This window comes from Argentina silus, assembly GCF_951799395.1.
Source record: "Argentina silus genome assembly, chromosome: 10".
Taxonomy (NCBI): Eukaryota; Metazoa; Chordata; class Actinopteri; order Argentiniformes; family Argentinidae; genus Argentina; species Argentina silus.
In genome coordinates this window covers 21,580,790-21,604,184 of record NC_139664.1, presented here as the reverse complement: position 1 = coordinate 21,604,184, position 23,395 = coordinate 21,580,790, and the positions used below count along the sequence as shown (strand labels likewise).

The 23,395-nt window shown below is 43.2% G+C and overlaps 1 protein-coding gene across 1 annotated transcript in view; it reads right to left on the bottom strand.

Moving 5' to 3' along the window:
- Nucleotides 1-23,395, bottom strand: part of cpne4a (copine IVa) — a gene marked incomplete at both ends in the record, with an annotated part of 63,894 nt that overhangs the window by 3,314 nt on the left and 37,185 nt on the right. Inside the window, 8 exons of the mRNA XM_083678302.1 lie at nucleotides 716-952; nucleotides 1,642-1,775; nucleotides 5,837-5,888; nucleotides 6,330-6,384; nucleotides 10,226-10,359; nucleotides 12,207-12,266; nucleotides 13,311-13,397; nucleotides 16,042-16,140. Of these exons, the coding sequence (XP_083534428.1) occupies nucleotides 716-952; nucleotides 1,642-1,775; nucleotides 5,837-5,888; nucleotides 6,330-6,384; nucleotides 10,226-10,359; nucleotides 12,207-12,266; nucleotides 13,311-13,397; nucleotides 16,042-16,140 (858 nt within the window). The remainder of the gene's footprint in view (nucleotides 1-715; nucleotides 953-1,641; nucleotides 1,776-5,836; nucleotides 5,889-6,329; nucleotides 6,385-10,225; nucleotides 10,360-12,206; nucleotides 12,267-13,310; nucleotides 13,398-16,041; nucleotides 16,141-23,395) is intronic.

Below are 23,395 nucleotides of genomic sequence, written 5' to 3'. Positions count from 1 at the left end.
CCTTTGGGCCCTGCTTTCAAATGGAAATGGTATCATTTTGTATGTTAAACGGGAAATCTGGGATTGATACATCATTTTTTTTCATGAAAATGTATGATCTATTGATTCTTGAAGAATATTACTTATAAATGTCTCATGAGCTCAGTTCAACTGTCTTACCCCATCACAACCCAAAATATAAGCTTGTTTTAAGCTCTATTAAGCTATTGTTTGTAAATAATGAAATTGTAAACAAACACTGTACAGCTTCAAAACAAGGTTAAAACTAACATGTTGATCTTATGGATGGTCAGTCCTTGCATCCATAGCTCCATCTATGAATTTGAGAGTGGTAACATTTCTCCAGCCCCATCCCTCAGCTATTTACCAAAAACAATGCAGGGGTTACCATTTTGTTGTTGTTTGAATCCCAGATTCCCCCTTTAAACACAATTCCTTTTTTAACAAATGAACAAAGTCTCTTTGCAACAGGTGCATAGGAGAAATCAAACCTAAAGTACAAATATTAGGGAATTCATAGTGTGCAGGAGTCACAAATATGTCTAATCTCAGACATACTGAAGAGACTCACATGCAGAGGGTTTGACATTGGGCTTAGATAAAGACTCAAATGTTGCAACTCCCTTGTTCAAAATTTTGGTTGCACTACGACCAAAGCATTTACAGTCACAATTCCATAAAGACTCCCATGTTGGGATTACGAAAGAAGACCCACATGTTTGAAGTTGCGGAATGGGACGAACTGAACGATGTCTCTTAGTACAGGTTCCCCCTTGGGCGAGCGAAGGATCCCGTCATCACCGTCCAGCATCTGCATATCACTGAAGTCTGCATTGCCGACACCAACAATGATGACAGACATGGGCAAGTGGGAGGCTTGGACAATGGCCTCGCGTGTGTCCGCCATGTCTGTAATCACTCCATCTGTCAGGATCAGCAGGATGAAGTACTGCTGCAGAGAGGAGGAGAAGAGCATGAGAAAGAGTAGTACTGCATGTGTTCCGTCACCAATATTTCTGTCAATCCAATTGTATGTATAAAGCACATTTTGTGCAATGCAATGTGTTTCACAAAATCATCAAAACTTTAAAAAAGGCACATACTGTACAGTATATAGGAGTATAAAGTTGTATACACATAAAAATACTGAGTAAAAAACTAAGTTTGACCTGAGAATAGAGGACTCATAGTGATGCTGATGTTCAGGAAGATCTGACCACCATCAGTTCACAATGCATTTTTTTAGTGTCTTCATGTCTATAAACATTTGGGTATGATCCGGACAAAGAACGATCATTCATACCTAGTCTCTACCCACAGACTGTTGTATCTGACATTACACCGCCTGTTCTAGTTCCAAGGGCAAACAGCTATCGACTGCCCAAACTTCATCAATGTTATTGGAGGCCTTGGCGTTCAGCACTCCTTGGCTAAGGTACAGCATCTCTTCCTAACCTTCAACCCCCATTCTCTTGATTTTACGATCTATCAGTAATTTTGAACACCAAGAGCGCACCCACATTTTTACTTCCAAATAGCCACTGAACACAATGACTTTGCCAGACTCAATGGTGTAATGGGCCCCATGTCTGGCAAGAGAGACTAGGTACCAGGCCTAAAGATTAGTCAGAGCTATCTTACCATGGCTTCCTGAGTATGCATTTCTTGCGAGGCGGAGCTGGCCACTTTCTGAATGATGGGGGCGATGTTGGTTGGGCCATAAAGTTGGATCTTAGGAAGGCAGTTCTGATAGGCCTCTACCACGCCCTGGATACCTACACACACACACACACACACACACACACACACACACACACACACACACACACACACACACACACATGCACACATACATACATACATACATACAGACACACACATGCTGTAGGTAAATACACATAGTCCTATGAAAAATAATTGGCGCAGGGTCTACATACACTTATGAATCAGACCATAATATTTTACCAATGACATCAATTCTCTGTAGTTAAAATGAGACCTTAAAGGGGCAATCTGGGATTCAAATAACAACGGTCTCCCTGCCACTTTTTTGGTATTGCTGAGGGATGGGGCTGGAGATATAGAACCGATCTCAAATTCATAGACAGAGCTATGGATGCAAGGACTAACCATCCATGAGATCAAAATGAGTTTAACCATGTTGTGAAGCCATGCATTGTTTGTTTACAGTTATATTGTTAAACAATGGAGTAAAACAAGCTTATATGTTGGGCTCTGATTGGATAAGAGAGTTGAACTAAGCTCACGAGGCATTAACGACACTCACCGGCCACTTTATTAGGTACACCTTGCTAGTACTGGGTTGGACCCCCTTTTGTAGCCCATCTGCTTCAAGGTTCGACGTGTTGTGCATTCAGAAATGGTCTTCTGCATACCTTGGTTGTAACGAGTGGATATTTGAGTTACTGTTGCCTTTCTATCATCTCCAACCAGTCTGGCCATAATAAAGTGGCCGGTGAGTGTATAGTTATATTCTTCAAGAACCCATGGTTATATATAATTAATTAAAACATTGATGTACTAATCCCAGATTGCCTCTTACAAGGATTCTTGTGGATTGAAATGTTATCCTGTGATTTAGTAAAGGCATCTGTCCGGAGTAGTTGAGTGTGCAGTTCCTTTTGAAGGTAGGCTCAGTGATATGACTTTACCACGGGAAATGGAATGACTTCAGATATGTTTAAACACCCAAGCAAGACAAAGTTTCACTCACTCGAGATTTCGTCGAAGCACGAGCACGGCAGTGCAACGCGTGACAAAATGGCTGCCGAGTGACTTGCTTTATGCTAACTATCTTTGTCGGTAGTCACCCCGCTATTATATGGCAACATCATATCACTGAGTCTACCTTTAAATATCCATGATGTTCCACTTCAAGGAAACTAGTCTGCTTGGGAATGGTCAGTTCCCTTCACAGCTGCACTGACTTCTCTCTCTATATACTCTCTTTCTATGCTCTTGGACTACAGGGATCTCATCAGTGGCCTCCCATCAGACCTGGTGGCAAGAGTGATGTTATTTACTGACTGAGTTAGCATGGGCGTCTGAGGTCACAAACAACTTTGAAAGTAAATATATTTCACTATTCCTGGTACAGTAGATGCCCTGGCAAAGAACTGGATCAATCAATCAAACTTTATTTATATAAAGCACATTTCACACATGAATGCAATGCGATGCTCTTCACCAAAAAGATAAAAACAGAACATTGCTAGTCCCAACTCAGCTTGGGCGCCACACATTGGTGCCCCATGTGAGGAAATTGGGATTGGGGACCAGGAGCTGACTAAAATAGCTGACAAAATCGAGTGACACCAATACAAGGTTAGGCAGTGGAGGGTGAGCATGGAAGCTGATATCAGTCTATTTATAGAAACTGTGTGACAGAGAGGTTGGGGCTTTGAGTGTGTGAGATGTGAGCTGTACTGATGAAATTAATCATGAAATAACATTCTCAACTCATTAGGTAACACATTACTGCAGGTATCCTAACATTAAGCTGTTGTAGGATAATTCAACACCTGTTATAATGTTTTGGCAGTTAGTGATAGAAAATAACAATGTCAACATGCAAGATTTATCATTTTAATTTAAAAATGACATTCGTAACTACGTACTGTATGTCAGCCCTAATATGGTATGGCAGCATTCTGTCATTGTTATCAAAACATTCTGTTCTCACAGCACACATTTGTTCTTATGGGTCACATTCTCTGATGCTAGAGAGCGCCACTTGATAGAACAAGCTTGATTGCTACCCATTATCTAGCCACCTTTAGACCCGGTAGCCATGCCCTGTTGGAATGGTTTTACAGGTAGCATTATAATCACCCGATATCAATCATGCCTCTGATTACCAAGCTTACTATGAGTCAATGCTCATTTAAAAATCAAGAAAGTTATCTTTTAAAGTTTTCCATCAAAGTTCCACCTATTGCTGCTGTAGTTCTGCTGAATATAACTATACATGTACAGTGGGGGAAATAATGATTTGATCCCCTGCTGATTTTGTTAGTTTGCCCGATTACAAAGAAATGAGTGGTCTATAATTTTTATGGTACTTTTATTTTAACAAATAGAGACAGAATATCAACAAAGAAGTCCAGAAAAAACACATTATATAAAGTTATAAATTCATTTGCATTTGATTGAAGGAAATAAGTATTTGATCCCCAAGCAAAACATGACTTAGTACTTGGTGGAGAAACCCTTGCTGGCAAGCACAGAAGTCAGATGTTTCTTATAGTTGGTCACCAGGTTTGCACACATCTCAGGAGGGATTTTGGTCCACTCCTCTTTACAGATCCTCTCCAAATCCTGAAGGTTTCAAGGCTTTTGCTTGGCAACTCGAAGCTTCAGCTCCCTCCACAAATTTTCGATAGGATTAAGGTCTGGAGACTAGCTAGGCCACTCCATGACCTTAGTGTGCTTCTTCTTGAGCCACTCCTTTGTTGCCTTGGCTGTATGTTTTGGGTCATTGTCATGCTGGAAGACCCATCCACGACCCATCCTCAGTGCTCTGGCTGAGGGAAGGAGGTTCTCGTCCAAGATCTTATGGTACATGGCCCCGTCCATTGGCCCCTCAATGCAGTGAAGTCGTCCTGTACCCTTAGCAGAGAAACAACCCCAAAGCATAATGTTTCCACCTCCATGTTTGACGGTGGGGATGGTGTTCTTGGGATTGTAGCATTCAGCATTTCTCTCCCTCCAAACACGAAGAGTCGAATTTATGCCAAAGAGTTCAATTTTGGTCTCATCTGACCACATCACCTTCTCCCAAGCCTTCTCTGAATCATTTAGGTGTTCATTGGCAAACTTCAGATGGGCCTGTACATGTGCCTTCTTGAGCAGGGGGACCTTGCGGGCACTGCAGGATTTCAATCCGTTACGGTGTAGTGTGTTACCAATGGTTTTCTTGGTGACTGTGGTCCCAGCTGCCTTGAGATCATTACCAAGCTCCTCCCGTGTAGTTCTGGGCTGATCCCTCACCCTTCTCATGATCATCCTTACCCCACGAGGCAAGATCTTGCATGGAGCTCCAGGCCGAGGGCGATTGATGGTTATTTTGTATTTCTTCCATTTTCTAATAATTGCACCAACAGTTGTCTCCTTCTCACCAAGCTTCTTGCTGATGGTCTTGTAGCCCATTCCAGCCTTGTGCAGGTCTACAACTCTTACCCTGATGTCCTTTGAATGTTCTTTGGTATTGCCCATGGTGGTGGAGAGGTTGGAATGGAAGAGATTGATTCTATTGACAGGTGTCTTTTATACCCATAACAAGCAGAGATTAGGAGTACTTTTCCTAAAGTGACAGGACTAATCTGTGTGCCTCATGGGCATATAACCGGTCTGTATGAGCCAGAATTCTTGCTGGTTTGTAGGGGATCAAATATTATTTCCTTCGATCAAATGCAAATGAATTTATAACTTCATATAATGTTTTTTTTCTGGACTTCTTTGTTGATACTCTGTCTCTATTTGTTAAAATAAAAGTACCATACAAATTATAGACCGCTCATTTCTTTGTAATCGGGCAAACTAACAAAATCAGCAGGGGATCAAATAATTATTTCCCCCACTGTATCTACATAGGTCTGTTATGATCTCCACCAAATGGGGCATTACAAAGTAATCGTTCACTGCAATATCATACTAGTATTTCTTAAGGCATACTTACTTACTTATTTATGCCCACATCCAACAGTTTGGACAGTTCTAACCCTCTCTGTCTGAGCTAGTGAGGTAGATCTTGCATTCTGACAGGCTGTGGTTTCAAAGCCAAGTTGTAAATCTCTTGAATACGTTAGAGGCCTACCTGCACATTCAGGGTTTTCCTCGTTAAAACTCACAGCGAAATTGTGGGAAACCTAGAGGAAGATAAAAAAAGAAAAAAGAAAAAATATGGCCTTTTCAACGCAGAAAGATGAGACAAAGGAGCACATAACACACACATAACCACAAGCATCATTACACACACACACACACACACAGAGGCAGCACCACCAGAGGCAGCACCACCAGAGGCGAGCCATGTGTCAGCCATGAGCCATGTACCAGACGGCCAGGCAGTGTCAATCATGTCCTGCTGGGGAACAGTTTAGTGACTCAGCCAAACAGCCAAAGATCCGTGGAGCAGGAGGGGCCCACTCTCTGCAACCGAGCGAGGGGCAGCGGGGGCTCCCACAATCACCGGTGAGGCAGGGGAGCCAGAGGCTCGTCTCACTCCGTCTTGTCTCACCATGAGGGTCATTAATGAGATCCCACTGAGCCAGTCCCCAACTTCTACAAAGGGAGGAGTGACAAATTACCTGAAAGTCGGGCGGGATCCGAGCACCAAAGCCAAACGCCGGGAACATTTTGTCACTGGATTGAGAATCAGAGAAAAGAACAAAAGAGTGGTTAGAAGTGGACGAGACGGCAGACGGATGATTGAGTCAGTGATTGTTATCGGGTACAAATGCCCATAAACAAGATTCAACTTGCGCTCTAGGACTACAATGAACTCTGAATTACTTATTGATTGCTTTTCAGTCTTATTTACAAACCCCTTACAGCAGTGCTACATCCGGATGCAGCATGTGCAATTTGTGAAGTACCTGTCAGTGCAGTAATTTAACCTGTTACAGAAACAGAAAATCTCCCAGTCTGTTTCTGCAAGGAACTTCAAATGCATCAATTCCTGACGTTGAACTTATGTTGAGAATCCTGTCAGAATATCTTTGAGTTGGGGTTTGTCCTTTACCTCCAAATATAAACAATGACTGTTTTTCAGTTCATCAGCACGTTTTTTCAAACAGGTAGTACTATTGTATGCATGTACTACTATTATCAATTTCTCTATTACATTACCATACTATGAAGCTGAGTGAATATGTTTTTAAGCATCCAAAAAGCATTGAAATGTATCATTTCAGGCACTTTGTATGGTGTTTACGTGTGTGGATCAGAGAAAAATAGACTCCAAGCCAGCTGGGCATGTCTATGCTTTATGTACGTGTAGCAGGTAACCTTGACAACAATATACTGTAGTCTATCAACTCTGTATCACGCGCTGGTGTAGCAGGTAACATTGAATACAATGTAGTCTTTCAACTTTGTATCTGCTTGTCTTACTGACATGGATTCCACACACTTGGTGTAGCAGAGCTCTTAGTCACTGCAGAACCAGTACCCATTCACACACAACTTTAAGGGGGTCCCTTATTTTTCAGAGAATGATCAACATGTTTTATCTTTCATTTCTGACAAGGTTACATGCAGCGGGAACAATATCACAGTGCAATCAATTAACAGACTATTTGCACAAATACTTCCAGATAAGAGCCCAACTGTACCAGAGACCTACTGATTGGACAAACATTGTGGCCCTGATGAGATAGAGCTCCGTGTGCTGTCAAACGTCCAGTTCAAGGCTAAAGTTTTATTTTCGTGATTAGCTACCGATCGCTTAGTCTGTAACAGCCATTCAGATTTCCTTGCTCTCCGTGCCTTCTGCCCACTTCTGGCCACGTACTTCGCTATGATTACCAAGATTCAGTATGTCAATCTTTTAACTTTTTGGACATGGACAAGGCAAAAACTAAATCTCTTATGTAACTGCCTGTAATGGGGCATTGTTAACTATGAATGGCAACTATGAACTACCTATTCAGTGTGATTGTCTATTGAGAAAATGATTGCATTAGTGCATGCAAGAGCAAACACAATGGGCATATTCCTGATCGTTGTGCACCAAATCTTACAATGCCAGGATTGCATGATGTGGCACGTAACTATTGACTGATTTGTACTGCATAAATTCACTAATGGTTGCCTCCCACTGAATCTTACATGGCAATTGAGCCACACAGGGAAGCAGATTCCTATATAATATTGATGTGATAAAGACAGGTAAAAACTACGTAGCCACACATTGTGAGATCTTCTGTCCCACCACAAAATAGGCAGCTTGGAGCTTGCCCCATACTTGTTATGCCTGGTCCTCATAAACTAATGCTTATAGATGGAGCCAAATATATTGCGTGTGACGATGCGGCAATGGTACACGCTTCATTCGTGCTTCTGCGGAGCGTTGCAGTGAATTGAGACAAGCTAGAACTGACCTTGCGCACACAGTCAGTTGCTCAGAGAACACATCTTATTTTCTATTTTGGTAGCTAATATTCTAGCTTATCTGATTTGTGCTCATGCCGTTGTGTCTGTCTGGGCTATAATTTGTTGGGGAAGACGCCAAGATTGGATTTGTTTTGCAATGTACACTATTATTATTATTATTATTATTATTAGTGTTTAATAATGATTAATCGACTGTAGACTATATAGCTAGCACATTTCTAAGACCAAAAGACGGTTTACAAAAAGATGTTAACGGTACAATTAAATTCTCTATCAATCAATACTCTACATGTGTTGTTTGCCTTATCAAGGGTGGAAGCATGATTTGTGAAATCAATTTCCTTGAGAGATTTACCTTTAAATATACACTTGATCTGGAACTGTTCTGACACTGTTTCTGGCAACACAGTGCTATACATTTGAAAGTTATGACTAGAATAAGGAACGGACATTTGATTAGGATGTTCCACCCCAGACACAGATTTGATTAATTTTGGTCGGCATGATAGCCCATTACAGAACAATACATTTACATTACATTTACATTCATGGCATATAGCAGACGCCTTTATCCAAAGCGACTTACAACAAATACATTTGTTTAAGTAAGTCAATCATCTATCCAACAGTCATCATAAGACAAAGTAATTAATGCTCACACCAGGGGCCATTGGCAGTCGTAATGCCAGAAGCCAATTATTATTTTTTATTTATTTTTATTATTATTTATTAACAGGAGAGAACTTGTACAGGGGGGAAGTGGGGGTGAAGAGGTCTCAAGGGTTGGGGTTAGCGTTAGTACAGGGAGGGTAGTGGGGGTGAAGAGGTCTTAGGAAGGACCGTTAAGATGTAGCCTGAAGAGATGGGTTTTCAATCTAGGGCGGAAGATCGGTAGTGACTCTGCAGTCCTGACAGTGGGGGGAAGCTCATTCCACCAGCGGGGTGCCAGGACAGTGAAAAGCCGTGACTGAGTGGTGCGGCCGCTACATCCATGTAGAGGTGGCGGTGCCAAGTGGGCAGCCAAGGTGGAAGAGCGGGGTGATCGTGCAGGGGTTTGGGGGCTAACCATTGCTTGCAAGTAGGGAGGGGCTGTTCCCTTTGCCGCCCGGTAGGCGAGCACCATTGTCTTTTGCATATGTATCAATCCATTACTTGGATTTTTTACAGGTCATAACTCATTTTTATAAAACAGTTTTAGATCAAAAGCAAGTATTCTGACAATAAATTATTAATTGAAGCATAGGCGGTGTGTCTTGTGTGAGGGTAAGCAATATTTTCACCAAATGTTCCGGCATACAGTATAATTACAATAATTGCAATACAACTCATTGTTTGTAAAATGCCCATAGCTTGTAATAGCACAAATGATGTCTATATGAGACGAATGACTATAGGGGAGTTTCCTGAACTGTGTGGTGCAAAGAGGTGGTTGTAAACTGAAAATAGCCTACAGTTGGCCAACCAAACTGAAATATAATAAATAAATCTGTTCAATGAAAGTATCCTCTGTTAATCACATAAGGGACGCTTTCTTGCTCATCACGTCTCAGCTACTTATCTCAGCTTCTCATCTCTGACATTGCCTGGCACCACAACATGCAGCATTGTGTCAAAGCAGCAAACCGCACCCACGTTTGCAACATTGTATCAAAAGGCCAGATTCTGCACTTCAAGTTTCCCACGCCTTCCCACACTGAATGTACTTGAACTGAATTTGAAATCCGAGTTACATTAATACTAATCAATCCTATAATTTTTCATTTAGTATTGTGGGTGGTATTAATTGAGTAGCACTGCAGCACCGCGTATGGCTGCCCACAGGAATTTCCATGCAACCTTCTGTATCTGGCTCCATCTGTATGTATGATTGGCCACATATGCCACAGGCTTGGTAAAGGAATAGTAAGGTAATAAAAAGCTCAGGCGCAGATGGTTCCAATACTGGTTTACAGACTTACATGTAAGGTGTGTGAAATATCAACAAATCGTACAAATTGGGCGAACTGTCCCTTTAAAAAAGAATGTGTGTGAGTGGCTGTTAAAGGGGTTCTGTGAATGAACACTGTGATTGGCCGAGCTGACGCCTCACCTGTCGTAGTCCTGACAGATCTCTCCCACGGCGACCAGGGCTTTGAGGTACTCGTTAGGCTGGTAGGGGTGGATGTAGTGGAGCGAGCAGCTGTTTCTAGGATCCCCGTTGGAGGCTGTGAAATCAATAGCTACCTGGGAAGACAAATGGCAATCAAAGAGGAGCTCGACGGCAATTACCTGAAATGTATGCACCTTTCCTTGTAAGCCTCTCCCTCACTCTGACACATACTCAAGATCTGACTGGCCCCCTCTTCTATTCCATTGTCTATTTTTTCATCTCTTTCTCTCCCTTTTTTTCTTTCGAATTTGTATCACTGTTCTCTCTTTCATTCTCTCTCTCACTCTGAGCTTGTTGTCTGTCTATCTGTGGATTTATTGTTCCTCATTAAAAAACGGGTTAGGGGCTAAATGTTTTTCTTCTGTCAGTCTGCATGGCACAGGGAACCTACCACTGAGGTTCCACCACTCATATTGAGCTCATTTGAATCTCAACATCAACCTCAGCAAATCAATTCAAATCAAAGTTTATTTGTCATTTTTACGGCCATAGACGGTGCAATGAAATGCTTAGGGCAAGCTAGCTCCTCAACAGTGTAACCAAGTCAGAATAATAATAATAATAATAATAATAATAATAATAACATAGCAGCAGAAACACAATAGTGGGGTGGGTAGCAGCGATAGTACTAAGTAATAGTATGCATGTATGTGTGTGAGTATATGTGCGCGTGTGTGTGTGTGTGTGTGTGTGTGTGTGTGTGTGTGTGTGTGTGTGTGTGTGTGTGTGTGTGTGTGTGTGTGTGAGAGAGAGAGAGAGAGAGAGAGAGAGAGAGAGAGCAAATGTGCAATGTAACAAAAAGTTCAGCCGGAGCTAAATCCACTGTGCCATCTTTAATCTCTAGCAGTGACAGAAGTGACATCAATCTCTAAGTGATAAAAATTAAATGAAAGTTGAGTTAAATTAAGCACATCTCAATTATCGTTCTGATTACTTTTATAGAAGCCCTATTCATATGGTGCAAACCTGGGCCATTGTTGAATTAATTGCTAGCTAACGTTGAAACTATTAAAAATAAGGTTGCACAGGTTAGGGTTAATTTTAGAAGTGTTTATAAGTCCATTTATAAAGCATCAACAATTGCTTACTATTTGATAATAGTGGAAATAGAAATGTAAACTAATGAGTTATAACTTATGAGTTATAACACAAATAAACTATGATTTATAACCTGGTTATAAACCATTAAATCCTTTATAAAGGGCACCTTAATGTTGCTGTCAATCACACCCTCAATCACACCACTTCCATCATTTCTTGATTTTTTTTTTTGTGGAAAAGGGGCTGGAGTTTGCCACTGGAGTTCTTTAGTTATTGAGCTCTTTTTATTTATTTATTTATTTAAAATATATTTTTAGGGCATTTCTGCTTTATTGGGTGATGGGTGAGAGAGAGGAGGGATGACATGCAGGATATGTCGATGGCCGGAATCGAACCAGGGACCTTGCGATGATACGGTATGTGCCTTAGTTTGCTACGCCACTGAGCACCCCAAGTTATTGAGCTCTTTAAGCCAGAAGATTGTTATTGCTTCATAAACATACTGTAAATAAGGTTTAATGCACTGTTTTGATTACTGGGAAACATAATGTGAAGAGGGATGCATATTCCACTTCAAAACAGACAACTACCTCCATATCTGTCTATGGGGTAATTTAATCATTTAATAATTAGCTAGTTTAAGATAGTTAGCAAGCAATCTGACTTTAACTACATATTTCTCCAGAACACTCTTCTACCCACATGTAACTCACAGACAACATGGAAACACAGATTGTGTGTGTATGTGTGTATGTATGTACAGTATGTATGTATTTCTGTTTGTGTGTGTGTGTGTGTGTGTGTGTATGTATGCATGTTTGTGTATCTGTGTGTATCTACATGTGTGTGTGTGTGTGTGTGTGTGTGACTGTGAACTCACTGTAAACTGGATCTGACAGCCTCCCATAATGTAATCCAGGAAAGAGTGCATCTTGATGATCTGTGGACAAGAGATAGAGAAGTGCAAAAAGCGATCCGCATCAGAACATTGGCTCAATCACTTGGGGTTTTACCATGATGGACACCGTTACTGGCCACTTACAAGCCCCTGACTCTTTATTCCAGCATATTAAAAAGCAGCTGGCTGGGCATGGTAGCCATTAGTGTTTGAGACAGCTGGTCCACCGTGTTCCCCATTATCACCTGTGAGTGCTAAAACTATAAAATCCTCTTTTACAGCTGGAGGTTGTGGCTTAATGTTGGATATGGGAAACAGAAGAGCCTGGTAACAGAGATGCTGAGCAGAGTCAAAAGCTATTCAATGGTACCCATCAGGATACTAATGGGTATCGAATAGGCATCCATCTGTATCATCCCAGCTTAACAGTATGAAATACTGTTCTAACAATATGTAATGTATATGTTATGGGTTGGACCCAGAATTGTTCCTGACCATGTGAGCTGACCAGGTAAAATTCCAGGCCCTGCTGTAGCTATGGGCATCCTAGTGAAGTGTAGTGGGTGTTCATCAGTTGTGTCTAAGATGTAACAAGCATTAGTCAACTATCAACAGTACTGTACAGTACTATATCCGCATTTAACAGATACATGAATCACATGAGTCCATTCACATCAACAGAGAGGACATAGAGCCAAAAGAAACAGAAGCAATGACACTTAGCGTTCCATCTTGTGTCCATATATAGTTGTCCCAAAGCACCTTTTGAAACTGAGCTGATCTGTGAGTTGCTCTGATAGAGGAAATAAATGTCACATTAGTCAGACTCCCATCTGACCGTGCCCTCACTTCCCATCACAGCAACATGACGATAACTGTTCTGTAACTCTCTGTCAGAGTGACTTATCTCAGGCTATGGTAGATAGTGGGTTGAGAAAGGAGGAGTGGGGCGAGTGACAGTCAGAGACAACGAGGGAGAGAAATTGGAAAGAGAACGGAGAGGAAGACGATAGGAGAGGGAGAGAGAGAAGGGAAAAAAGGCTGAAGAATAAGAGAGAGAGATTAAAAGTGTCAGGCGGGAATCACCTTGCACTGGTTCAGAATGACGATGCCAGAGTTCTTGTAATTCTTCTTCTTGATCTTATACTTGGGGTTTAGACATTCCCATTGGACCTATCATCAGTAGGAGAGACAACATGTGAGGCCAACAACCATTTGGGGCATTTGTAAACATAACTGATGACTTCATTAAAACAGTGCACAATATCTCAGCATTGGGTAAAATGGGGCCAAGGTAGTGGGGGCATAGCTCCACAATGGAGTTAAAGAGAACAATACAACCCACTACAATGAGGGAATCACTCAGTATACTGGAGAATAATTAGCTACGCCAGTGATTGCCTGCAGGGTAGAGATACGGTTTCTGTGTCTTTTGTTCGTCGCTAATGAGGGGAGCATTATCCATTAATGAACGTACAGATTACGCACAGAAGTTAAATCGAAAAGGCTTTTTAAAAAAATGGACAACAACTCCTGGGTCTTTTTTTATTAAAAAAAAATGTCCAAGCAAAAATAATATCACAATCAGACAATAAAGCACCAAATCATCTCAGGGACAGTCTGTCCTTAGTATGTTCTAGTTTTTTTTTTCAGTTCTCCAGTCAGTGCTGACAATATAGCCATTATGGTGACTACCTGCCTCAGGACTAGTTGCAACTCCATAGACAAATGAAGCAATGAAGTTAAAAAATAAATCCTCATTTATTTTCTGAAGGAATGAGCACTCCTACGCGCATTTATCTGCCTTTGGAAATTGAATCAAACAGCTATTATTGCAATGGTTTCAATGCCAGAAGGTCCTGCGGGCTTATGGCCCTGAATTCCATGAAAGGGCCAATTAGCAGTGTGAACGCTCTTTAAAAGTGTGATTCTAAGGCCAGAAGCATCGGAGGGTTTATTTAGACTGTGAAGCGTGCAGCGGCGTAATGTAATTACCCTAGTAGCCTCAACCTAGAGCAGCCAGTCTGTGTGACACAGCTGTCTGAAGGAGCACGGCTCCACAATGAAGGAAACCCATCCAATGAAGGCATGCGTCAACCTGTCATCTTCAAAAAAGCTGTCGCTAATTAATGCATTCTTTCTTTTCTCAGTTTCCAGGAGGCTTCTTGTTTAAAAAAAAAAAAAAGCTTGTGTCTCAGTCAAGCATGTTTCCGTCTCTTGGATGATGGCCACAACCCAAAAGGCATAACATTGAAGATGAAAATGTCAAACCTCCCCCAGCTTGTTTTGTTAATAGGTTATAAATGCTGATCCCTATTGAAGAAGCCATCTTGAGGACTGGTTAAAGACAATCCTCATCCAGCTCCTGGTAAAACAAAGGTAACATACTCTTTAACCTTTCAAACTGGCATCTTACCACAGAGAGATGATTAATCATGATCAGGACCCTGATCTTTTCCTGGCCAGATCATATGAACAGTGAGAGAGATATAAGGGTAGGGTTTGTAGTTTTTCTCTGGTCAGGAATAAATCAGGGCCTTACTTTTGCATTCACCATTTGAGAAATTCAGGTTGTCGCATTTGAATTCCAAGGACCTGAGCTGGAGAGGAGCAGCAAGGCACTGCTCCCAAACACAGAGAGCAGGAAATAAACGTTCACTTGCCCTTACCCCTCCTCCCCCTCAACACTGCTAAGGCAGAGCACTGGTTTCTGAATTACACAATCACAGGAGGAGAGAAAGAGAACAGACACTGCTGCAAAGAGGGGAGGTGCCCCACAGGGAGAAATCCATTGTAATTTTGTTCTAAGAAACCTCAGCTTTTTTGTCCTGCTCTGCCCTGCAGAGCACTGACATTTTTCTTCAGCCAGTGACATGGAAATCAGCATCTCCTTGTCAGGAGAAAAAATGTCCTGAGCTCCCTGCGCCACTGTCACCATCCCTTCCTCCCAGTGAACAAATGGAGCAGTCACCTCCACTCCACCTGTGTGACTGTGTTTGGAGAACTAGAAGGAACTGTCCTCGTTCAGGGAAAGCTTCCTGCTGGTCATGTCCCCAGAGGAGAGTAGAAAAACTTTCAAAGAAGGCAGGATGAAAACAAATCTCCAGACAGTGACCCAACATGAGCTTTACTTCTCTAACCCACTTTCTCTCTGCCACAGTCCTCTGGGATACACAACCTTCCCACTGGGCTAAAAACACATATAATGTACATTTCCACATGTTTTGATTTGCAAAACGGGTTCAACAAAGTTAGTTTTTGTCCCTTTTTAACTTAAAAGTCCAATAAGTTGTTGTTAGCTTTAAAATAGTGCTAAATGGCCAGTAATCAGTAGCCAATCAATGAGATCACATGATAAAGAACATTCAGTGAAGAGTGCTCTATTGGTCCAAACAATTGTTTTCTAAAACAAGTGTTTTCTAAAACAAGTGTTTTCTAAAATCTGGTGTCATGGTCAGACACTGGCCTTTACGTGGCTATTGGTTTGTCTACAAATCAGCTACAGGTTTTCCAAGCTTGGTTCATTTCATGCTTGTTGACAGCTAAGTCATGTGTGAACCAAAAGTGGATGTAGATGTCATGTTTATGTCAGGTCTTTGCCCAGTCGAATAGCCCTGGACGTCTACAGCTAGTCCAATAATATTTATATTATTGTTGATGTTCTTGCTCCCTCTCTTGTAAAATAGATGTCAATAATCTCTAACCTGAATAAACAATGGTTAAATGACACACACAAACACACACACACACACACACACACACACACACACACGGTAACAACATACATACATACATACATACATACATACATACATACCTGTCTCCCATCCATTGCCCCTCTCATTTCTTTGAATGTGGACTGAAATTCACCAATGAAGTCAGGCTTCCCGTTGGAGTCCCAGTCCCATACTGTGCCCTGAAAGAGGAGAGGAAGGAGGTGATTATAAGTACCTGAGCTCATTATAAGTACCTGAGCACTTAGATAGGTGTCTTTTAAAACACATGTTGACTGATGAAGAGTTTGAGAGTTAAGCTTGTTTTTTGTACAGAAAATTCACCTTTGATAATAGGAGGATTGTCCAGGGGACACTCCTCCCTGTCGTCGATTATGGTGACACAATTCACATGCATGCGGCAGCCTCAGTTCTCAAACCATTAGGCTTGGTTTATCGCTCTGCTGTTCATTTCCAGGGATAGTTTCCGCACCCACAATTGTCTTTTATATCAGTCTGTGGGTTGGGAGCCTATCATTGTTATTTGTTTATAAAGCAGTTCTTTTAAAACTTTGGGTTACGGTATGTAATCCGATTATCTGAAGGAGAGATAAGAGGGAGTCATCTCACTATGGGATGTGCACCCTTGCATACCCTTTTCATTGATATCATGCCTGGAACAAGCTGGGAGGTCTTTGCATGGCTGACCCTGCCCCAACACAGACTATAAAGGCTCATGCACGCCCATTTCATTCTACGAAGCAGCCCTTCACAAGCCCGAAAAAGAGTGGTGATCTGGTGAGATGTCTCCCTCATCTCCTTCAGAGAACTGTAACCCAAAGTTCTATTTCAGTCTACTCCATTCGACATCTCACTATGGGACATTTGCACAACACGCCAAATGCCAAAGCCCATACAGAAACCTGATAGAATACATGGAAATGTACCCGGTCCACCCTACTCAACTTCAGTGCCAAGGACAGTATGCTGCAGTGACACCCAGGGGGTAGAATCTCACGAAAGCCTCTGGCCTTCCTGATGATCAAGACCCTTATCTCTCTCTCCTCCTCAACTACACCTCATCTGCATCAACTGCTAAAGCTTTATTCTACCATTCCAAAATCCAACCCTCTGTCTTTGACCCAAGGAAACTGTTCTCCACATTTTCGTCACTCCTCAACCCTCCTCCTCCTCCTCCCTCCTATCTGTCTGCTGATGACTTTGTCACCTACTTTGAAAAGAAGGTTGATGATATTAGCAGGTCCTTCCCTCTACCTCTCACCAACAATGCTACCTTTCCTCCCATACCCACTGTGCAACACCCAGGCTCTGGTTTATCAGATTTCTCCCCCCTCTCCCCTGATGATGTTCTAAAACTGGTCACATCCAAGCGGGCAACCACCTGCCCCCTCGATCCTATCCCCTCCCCCTTTCTCCAATCCATCTCCAAAGACCTCCGTCCGTTCCTTACCACCTTAATCAATTCCTCTCTATCCACAGGATCTGTCCCAGCTGCCTTCAAGACAGCCAGAGTCAAGCCTCTTCTCAAGAAACCAACTATTGACCCCAACTATTGATACCTTCTCTCCTTCTTATCTAAAACCCTTGAACGTGCTGTCTCTAACCAACTGTCTAACTACCTCCTTCAGAACAACTTCCTTGACCCTCACCAATCCGGCTTTAAAGTTGGGCACTCTACTGAAACTGCTCTCCTCGCTGTCACGGAGGCTCTCCACTCCGCTCAAGCTTCTTCCCTCTCCTCTGTTCTCATTCTTCTGGACCTGTCCGTTGCATTCGACACAGTAAACCACCCGATCCTTCTCTCCACCCTCTCAGAATTGGGCATCTCTGGCTCTGCACTCTCCTGGTTTGCATCCTACCTGGCCAGTCGCTCCTACCAGGTGACGTGGAGAGGATCGCTGTCCTCTCCACGAGCCCTCACCACTGGGGTACCCCAGGGCTCTGTCCTTGGGCCTACTGTTCTCTCTCTATACCAAATCTCTCAGCTCTGTAATTTCTTCACATGGTTTCTCCTACCACACCTACGCAGATGACACTCAACTTTTTCTCTCTATCCCCCCTTCTGATTCACATGTGGCAACACGTGTCTCGGCATGTCTTGCAGACATTTCTGCTTGGATGTCAGCCCACCACCTCAAGCTCAACCTCGACAAGACTGAGCTGCTCTTCCTCCCAGGGAAAGCCTGCCCTCTCCAAGACTTCTCCATCACAGTAGAGAACTCTACTGTGACCTCCTCCCATACAGCCAAGAACCTTGGGGTGATCCTTGACAACCACTTATCCTGTGTGGCGAATATCACAGCGACAGCACGCTCCTGTAGATTCTTCCTCTACAACATCAGAAGGATACGTCCATTCCTCACCAGAGAAGCAGCACAACTTTTGGTCCAAACACTTGTAATCTCTCGCCTTGACTACTGCAATGCACTCTTGGCCGGACTCCCCGCCTCCGCCATCAGGCCTCTGCAGCTCATCCAGAATGCTGCCGCTCATCTGGTGTTCAATCTCCCCAAATTCTCCCATGTCACGCCCCTACTTGCAAGCAATGGGTAGCCCCCAAACCACTGCACGATCACTCCGCTCTTCCACCTTGGCTGCCCGCCTGGCACTGCCGCCTCTACGTGGATGCACTGCCTGCGCCACTCGGTCACAGCTTTTCACTGTCCTGGTGCCCCGCTGGTGGAATGAGCTTCCCACTACTGTCAGGACCGCAGAGTCACTACCGATCTTCTGTCGTAGATTGAAAACCCATCTCTTCAGGCTACATTTTAACAGTCCCTCCTAAAGATCTCTTCACCCCCACTACTCCCCCTGTACTAACCCTAACCCCAACCCTAGAGACCTCTCCACCCCCATTACCCGCCTATACAAATTCTCTCCTGTTAATAAAAAAAATTAAATAAAAAAAAGGCTTCTGGCATTACGACTGCCAATGGCCCCTGCTGTGAGCATTGATTACTTTGTCTTATGATGACTGTTGGATAGATGATTCACTTACTTAAACAAATTTGTTGTAAGTCGCTTTGGATAAAGGCGTCTGCTAAAAAGTTAGGGAAAGCTTTAACAAAGCCCAAGATATAGCAATTTCTCTAGTGGAATGTGCCTAGAGACTCTCATAGGGGGCTGCAGGCCTTTAGAACTGTAAGCTACTGTAATAGCCACCACTATCTGGTGGGAAAGGTGCTGTTTGGATAACACCCTACCCCAAGCAGTCTTGGTGAAACACACAAACAGTTAATCACATCCCCTGAATGTCTCAGTTCTGTTCATATAGATACACCTGGCAGAGAGTGTTCAGGCACCTATCCTCTAGGGAAGAAAACAACGGGGGATGAAAAGAAACCAGTTCAGTAGCACGACTACTGTAAGTCACAGAAATGACTTTGGGAACGAACGAACGAACGAGTATTAGGACGTATTGTAACCCTCAAGTCGCCAGAGGTAAACTGAGTGCATGAAGGATGAACCGAGAGTGCATGAAGGTCACTAACTTGCTTGGCCGTAGTCAAGGCTAGCAACAATGCCGTCTTATAAGACAAAGTGTTAATGTTGACGGTCTCCAAAGGATCAAATTGAGCCCTTGTAAGTGCATCAAGCCCCAGCGACAAATTGAAGACGGGACAGGTGGCCTGGAAACCAGAAGGATACTGCACGCTCCCTTCTTAAAAAGACGCACAAGTGAGTATACCCCTATAGTCATCTCACCCAGACTGACATTCCATGCTGAAACGCTGGCCATGTAGCCCTTAATGGTGGAAAAAGGCCTTGCCCTTTTAGAGCAGGTCCTGTAAGAAGGAGAGGGCCGTGGGAATGGAGCACAGAAAAGGCACCACACCTTGCCTCTCATACCAACCCTCAAACACCCTCCACTTGAGATTGTAGAAAACTCCTTGTAGAAGAGAGAGACAAGCCCTCCGAGTTTAGATTGGACCTCACACAGACCAAACCTATAGATTCATCAACTCGGGGTGCGGGTGGAATATTGGCCCTGTGCTTGGGATAGCAAATCCCTGCGCAATGGAAGGCACCAAGGTCGTGCATAAAGACACTGTGCTATCTCTGCTCGCCATGGTATCCCGGGCCAATGCAGGGCAATTGGGGGAGGGATAAACGCGTCCTCACTGTCCAGAGTGGGAACGCGCAAGGGAGTGTTGTGAGACAGAGACAGAGCTTGCAAATAAGCCTTACATGTCTTGTACTGTACAGGCGGTGATCATGAAGGGCTCCATCTCCTTCAAACTAGATTCTCGTGACTCATTCGGTCAGTTTCATTTCAATATAATGTATTTTAATCTAAGCAGTGCTCCCCTGAAAAAGAGACCCCTATTAAAATAAAGGTTTATTATTATTATTATTATTATTAAAATAATAATAACAACAATAATAATAATAATCACATTTAGTAGAACAGGGGCTGCTGGCTGAATGAGACTAATTCTGCGATGCCATGCGTCAGGCCTGCTTGAAATGTGTGTGATGTGTGTACCATCGAACAGTTACACTGGGACCAGTAAGAGCATAAAGAAAAACTAGAGCAGACTCCTCTAGCGACGTCATCAAAATTGGATGGCCTCATGAAATATTGATTTGATGATGTGAGGAGAGGCTTTTGATGTTTTGTGTCCTGGTTTCACAGGAGTGTCTGTGCATCTGACCTCTGACCCTCAGTCAAACACAGGCTGTGATACGCATTTGGGTCCTGTGTTTGTTTGAAGTGCTGTCAACGGATATGCATGCCGAGACCCCATGAGCTCTGCGCTGCTGGGATATGATCAAAGTATGGCAGTTTATAAAATAAAAAGGATTGCGAGACCAAAGTGGCTGACACAAGAGGATATTAAAAGAGACCCCAGAGGGTGCTGCTTGTAAGCACATCGAGAACCAGTGACAAGTCCCAAAATGGGACACGTGGCCTGGAGACAAGACGGATGCGGTGCGCTCCCTTCACAAAACGACAGACAAGGGGGTGTGCCCCTATAGTTGCTTCATCAGGACCAACATGGCATGCCGGATGGTGCCAGGTAGCTGTAAATGGCAGGTAGGAGAGGGCTGTGGGAGTGGAGCACTGAAAAGGCACCGCAGCCTGCCTCTCACACCAGCCCTCAAACGCCCTCCACTTGAGGTTGTATAGACTTGTTGACACCCTGAAATGTGGCTGAATCACGTTCGGGGCCAAACCCACTGAGTGTAAATTGGACTAACCCATAGATCCATCAACTCAACATGCGGGTGGAATATTTGGCCCTGTGATTGGGATAGCAAGTCCCTATGCAATGGGCCAAGGACATACGTAAAGAAGCTGTGTTAAGTCCGCCCGCCGAGGTTTCCCTGGTCAATGTGGGGAAATCAGGAGAAAAGATAGACCACGCGACCTCACTTTGGTCAGAGTGGGAGAAATGAGGCTGACAGGAGGGTAAGCGTAAAGGAATGTGTCTGGTTACTAGTGAGCTACTACTTGCGATCCTTTATAAAGACAGACAGCAATGGTTGTTGTCCTGTGATGCGTCAAGATCTATGGCAACCCTGCCATGACTTCTCCACATCTCCTGGACAACATCCGGGTGGAGTAATCATTACCCCAACACCCTGTGTTGTCAGCCAGCTAGCATAGATTCACGTATTGGTGAATGCTAGTGAGCTTAGCTAATAACAGTGAAGTGGGGTGGAGCAGGCTAACGGTCAGGTACTGTAGGCTAGCTAGCCAAGCAATGCTGCAACAAAGTGTAAACTAGTGTGGAAAACATGACCGAGCAAACTAGACTCTTTCTTTTACTTGGTGTCACACATTGAAAGTTCACCCACCAGCTAGCAACAAATCTCACATGGCACCCGAAGGGCACGAGAGAAAGTAGCTAGGCTACTGACTAATTCAATCTCTTGTTGGCGAATCAAACTAGAGAGCACTTCGCTCTGTAAGACTGAGGCCTGAATCAGCAGGAATCCTGTGAGGAAGAATAAGCAACCTAACGCCCGGTGAAAAGCTGTTAACTTTCCAGTGGAACAGTTAAGATAGGTCGCTGGGTTCTATCAGAATATGAAAATGGGCTTGCGAGTGAAGAGTAAAAGAATGAAATGGACTTGCATTGCAGTAGCCTTTATAGGCTGGGCTGGGGTGGGGTCAGCCCTGTAAAGGGGTGCATACACTATGGTGAGATGTCAAACCGAGTGGTCTGAAAGAGAACCCACACACTCTCGGTCGTCATGCTGAAATGGACATTGGGATGTGTTGAAATCTGACAAGGGATTACAGGGATCAGACGCTGCTCGGCAGCTCACCATGCGACCGTACGTCTTCCACATGTCTCTGTCCCACATTCCCTTTCTTAAGTGGTCTATGAATAATACATGAAAGGGGGGGGGGGGTTCCCTATTAAAGGTCTATTTCTCTCAGTGCCATCCAAATACTACCCAGTACCGTCACAGATGGCGAGAGACTCCACACGAGGAAGGGCTAAATTGGTGTCTTTTCAGCACGGTTCTCTCGTTAGGGTCAACAGAAGTCAAGTGAGTAGCTGTCCAATTAAGGGGAAGGGATATACATGGAGTGGGGGTATGTCATCTGAAACCATTACCTACCCCTCATTAAGTATATATTACTGGCAGAATTGGGTAAAAATGGAAACTCCTGCTTCAGTACAATAATGACAATTACATTATCTGTGAGTAGATATAAGCTCTTTTTAACCTTAAACTAAGTGTGCAGTCCAAATGCCTGAGGAAATTCAAATGACTCCTTAAATGTCAAAAAGAATCTTCCCTCAAATAAACTGGGGGACAAGTACCCTCTAAAGCTACATGCAGATGAGGCGATGCTTTAGGAATGACAGATACAAGCCAACACAGCTCTTTTACTCGTGAGCCAGAACAGCTTCTAATGCTCCCTTGAAAGTCGTTAAGATTATCTGCCATTGTAATGCTAGTGAGCAATACCACAGGGATGTCACTATCTTGCATACCTTTCCCATAAGCCCCCCTTTGGTTGAATGCATTACCACTCCCCAAAAGACATTACAACAGGATGGCACAAAGTGTCTCTGATGAAAGCATTGATAGTTAACCTTTTGGAGTGTACATTCTAGACATTTCCAATGGCCCCTTCAGTGCAAGTTCTTTATGCACATGATGTCAGAAGGCACCGGCATTCGCCACTTATCAATAAAACATCACTGAGAGGTTTGTGTGGTGATAATTCATTTATTTACTGAGTTATTCACATGTTTTCAAATACTGGTGTTAAATGATGTATTCCAATTTGTGCATACATTTTAATGGACACATATGATGTGTGTAAAATAATTTGGGGGTTCTACTGATCATAATAAGATGAAGACCATAATTACTGTGTGCTTGGTTGGATGCGGAACAACAAATATCTCAATGCACACAAACAAGTTAATAGCCACTGTCGAATTACTTTCAACTTTTGGAAAGTGTTTT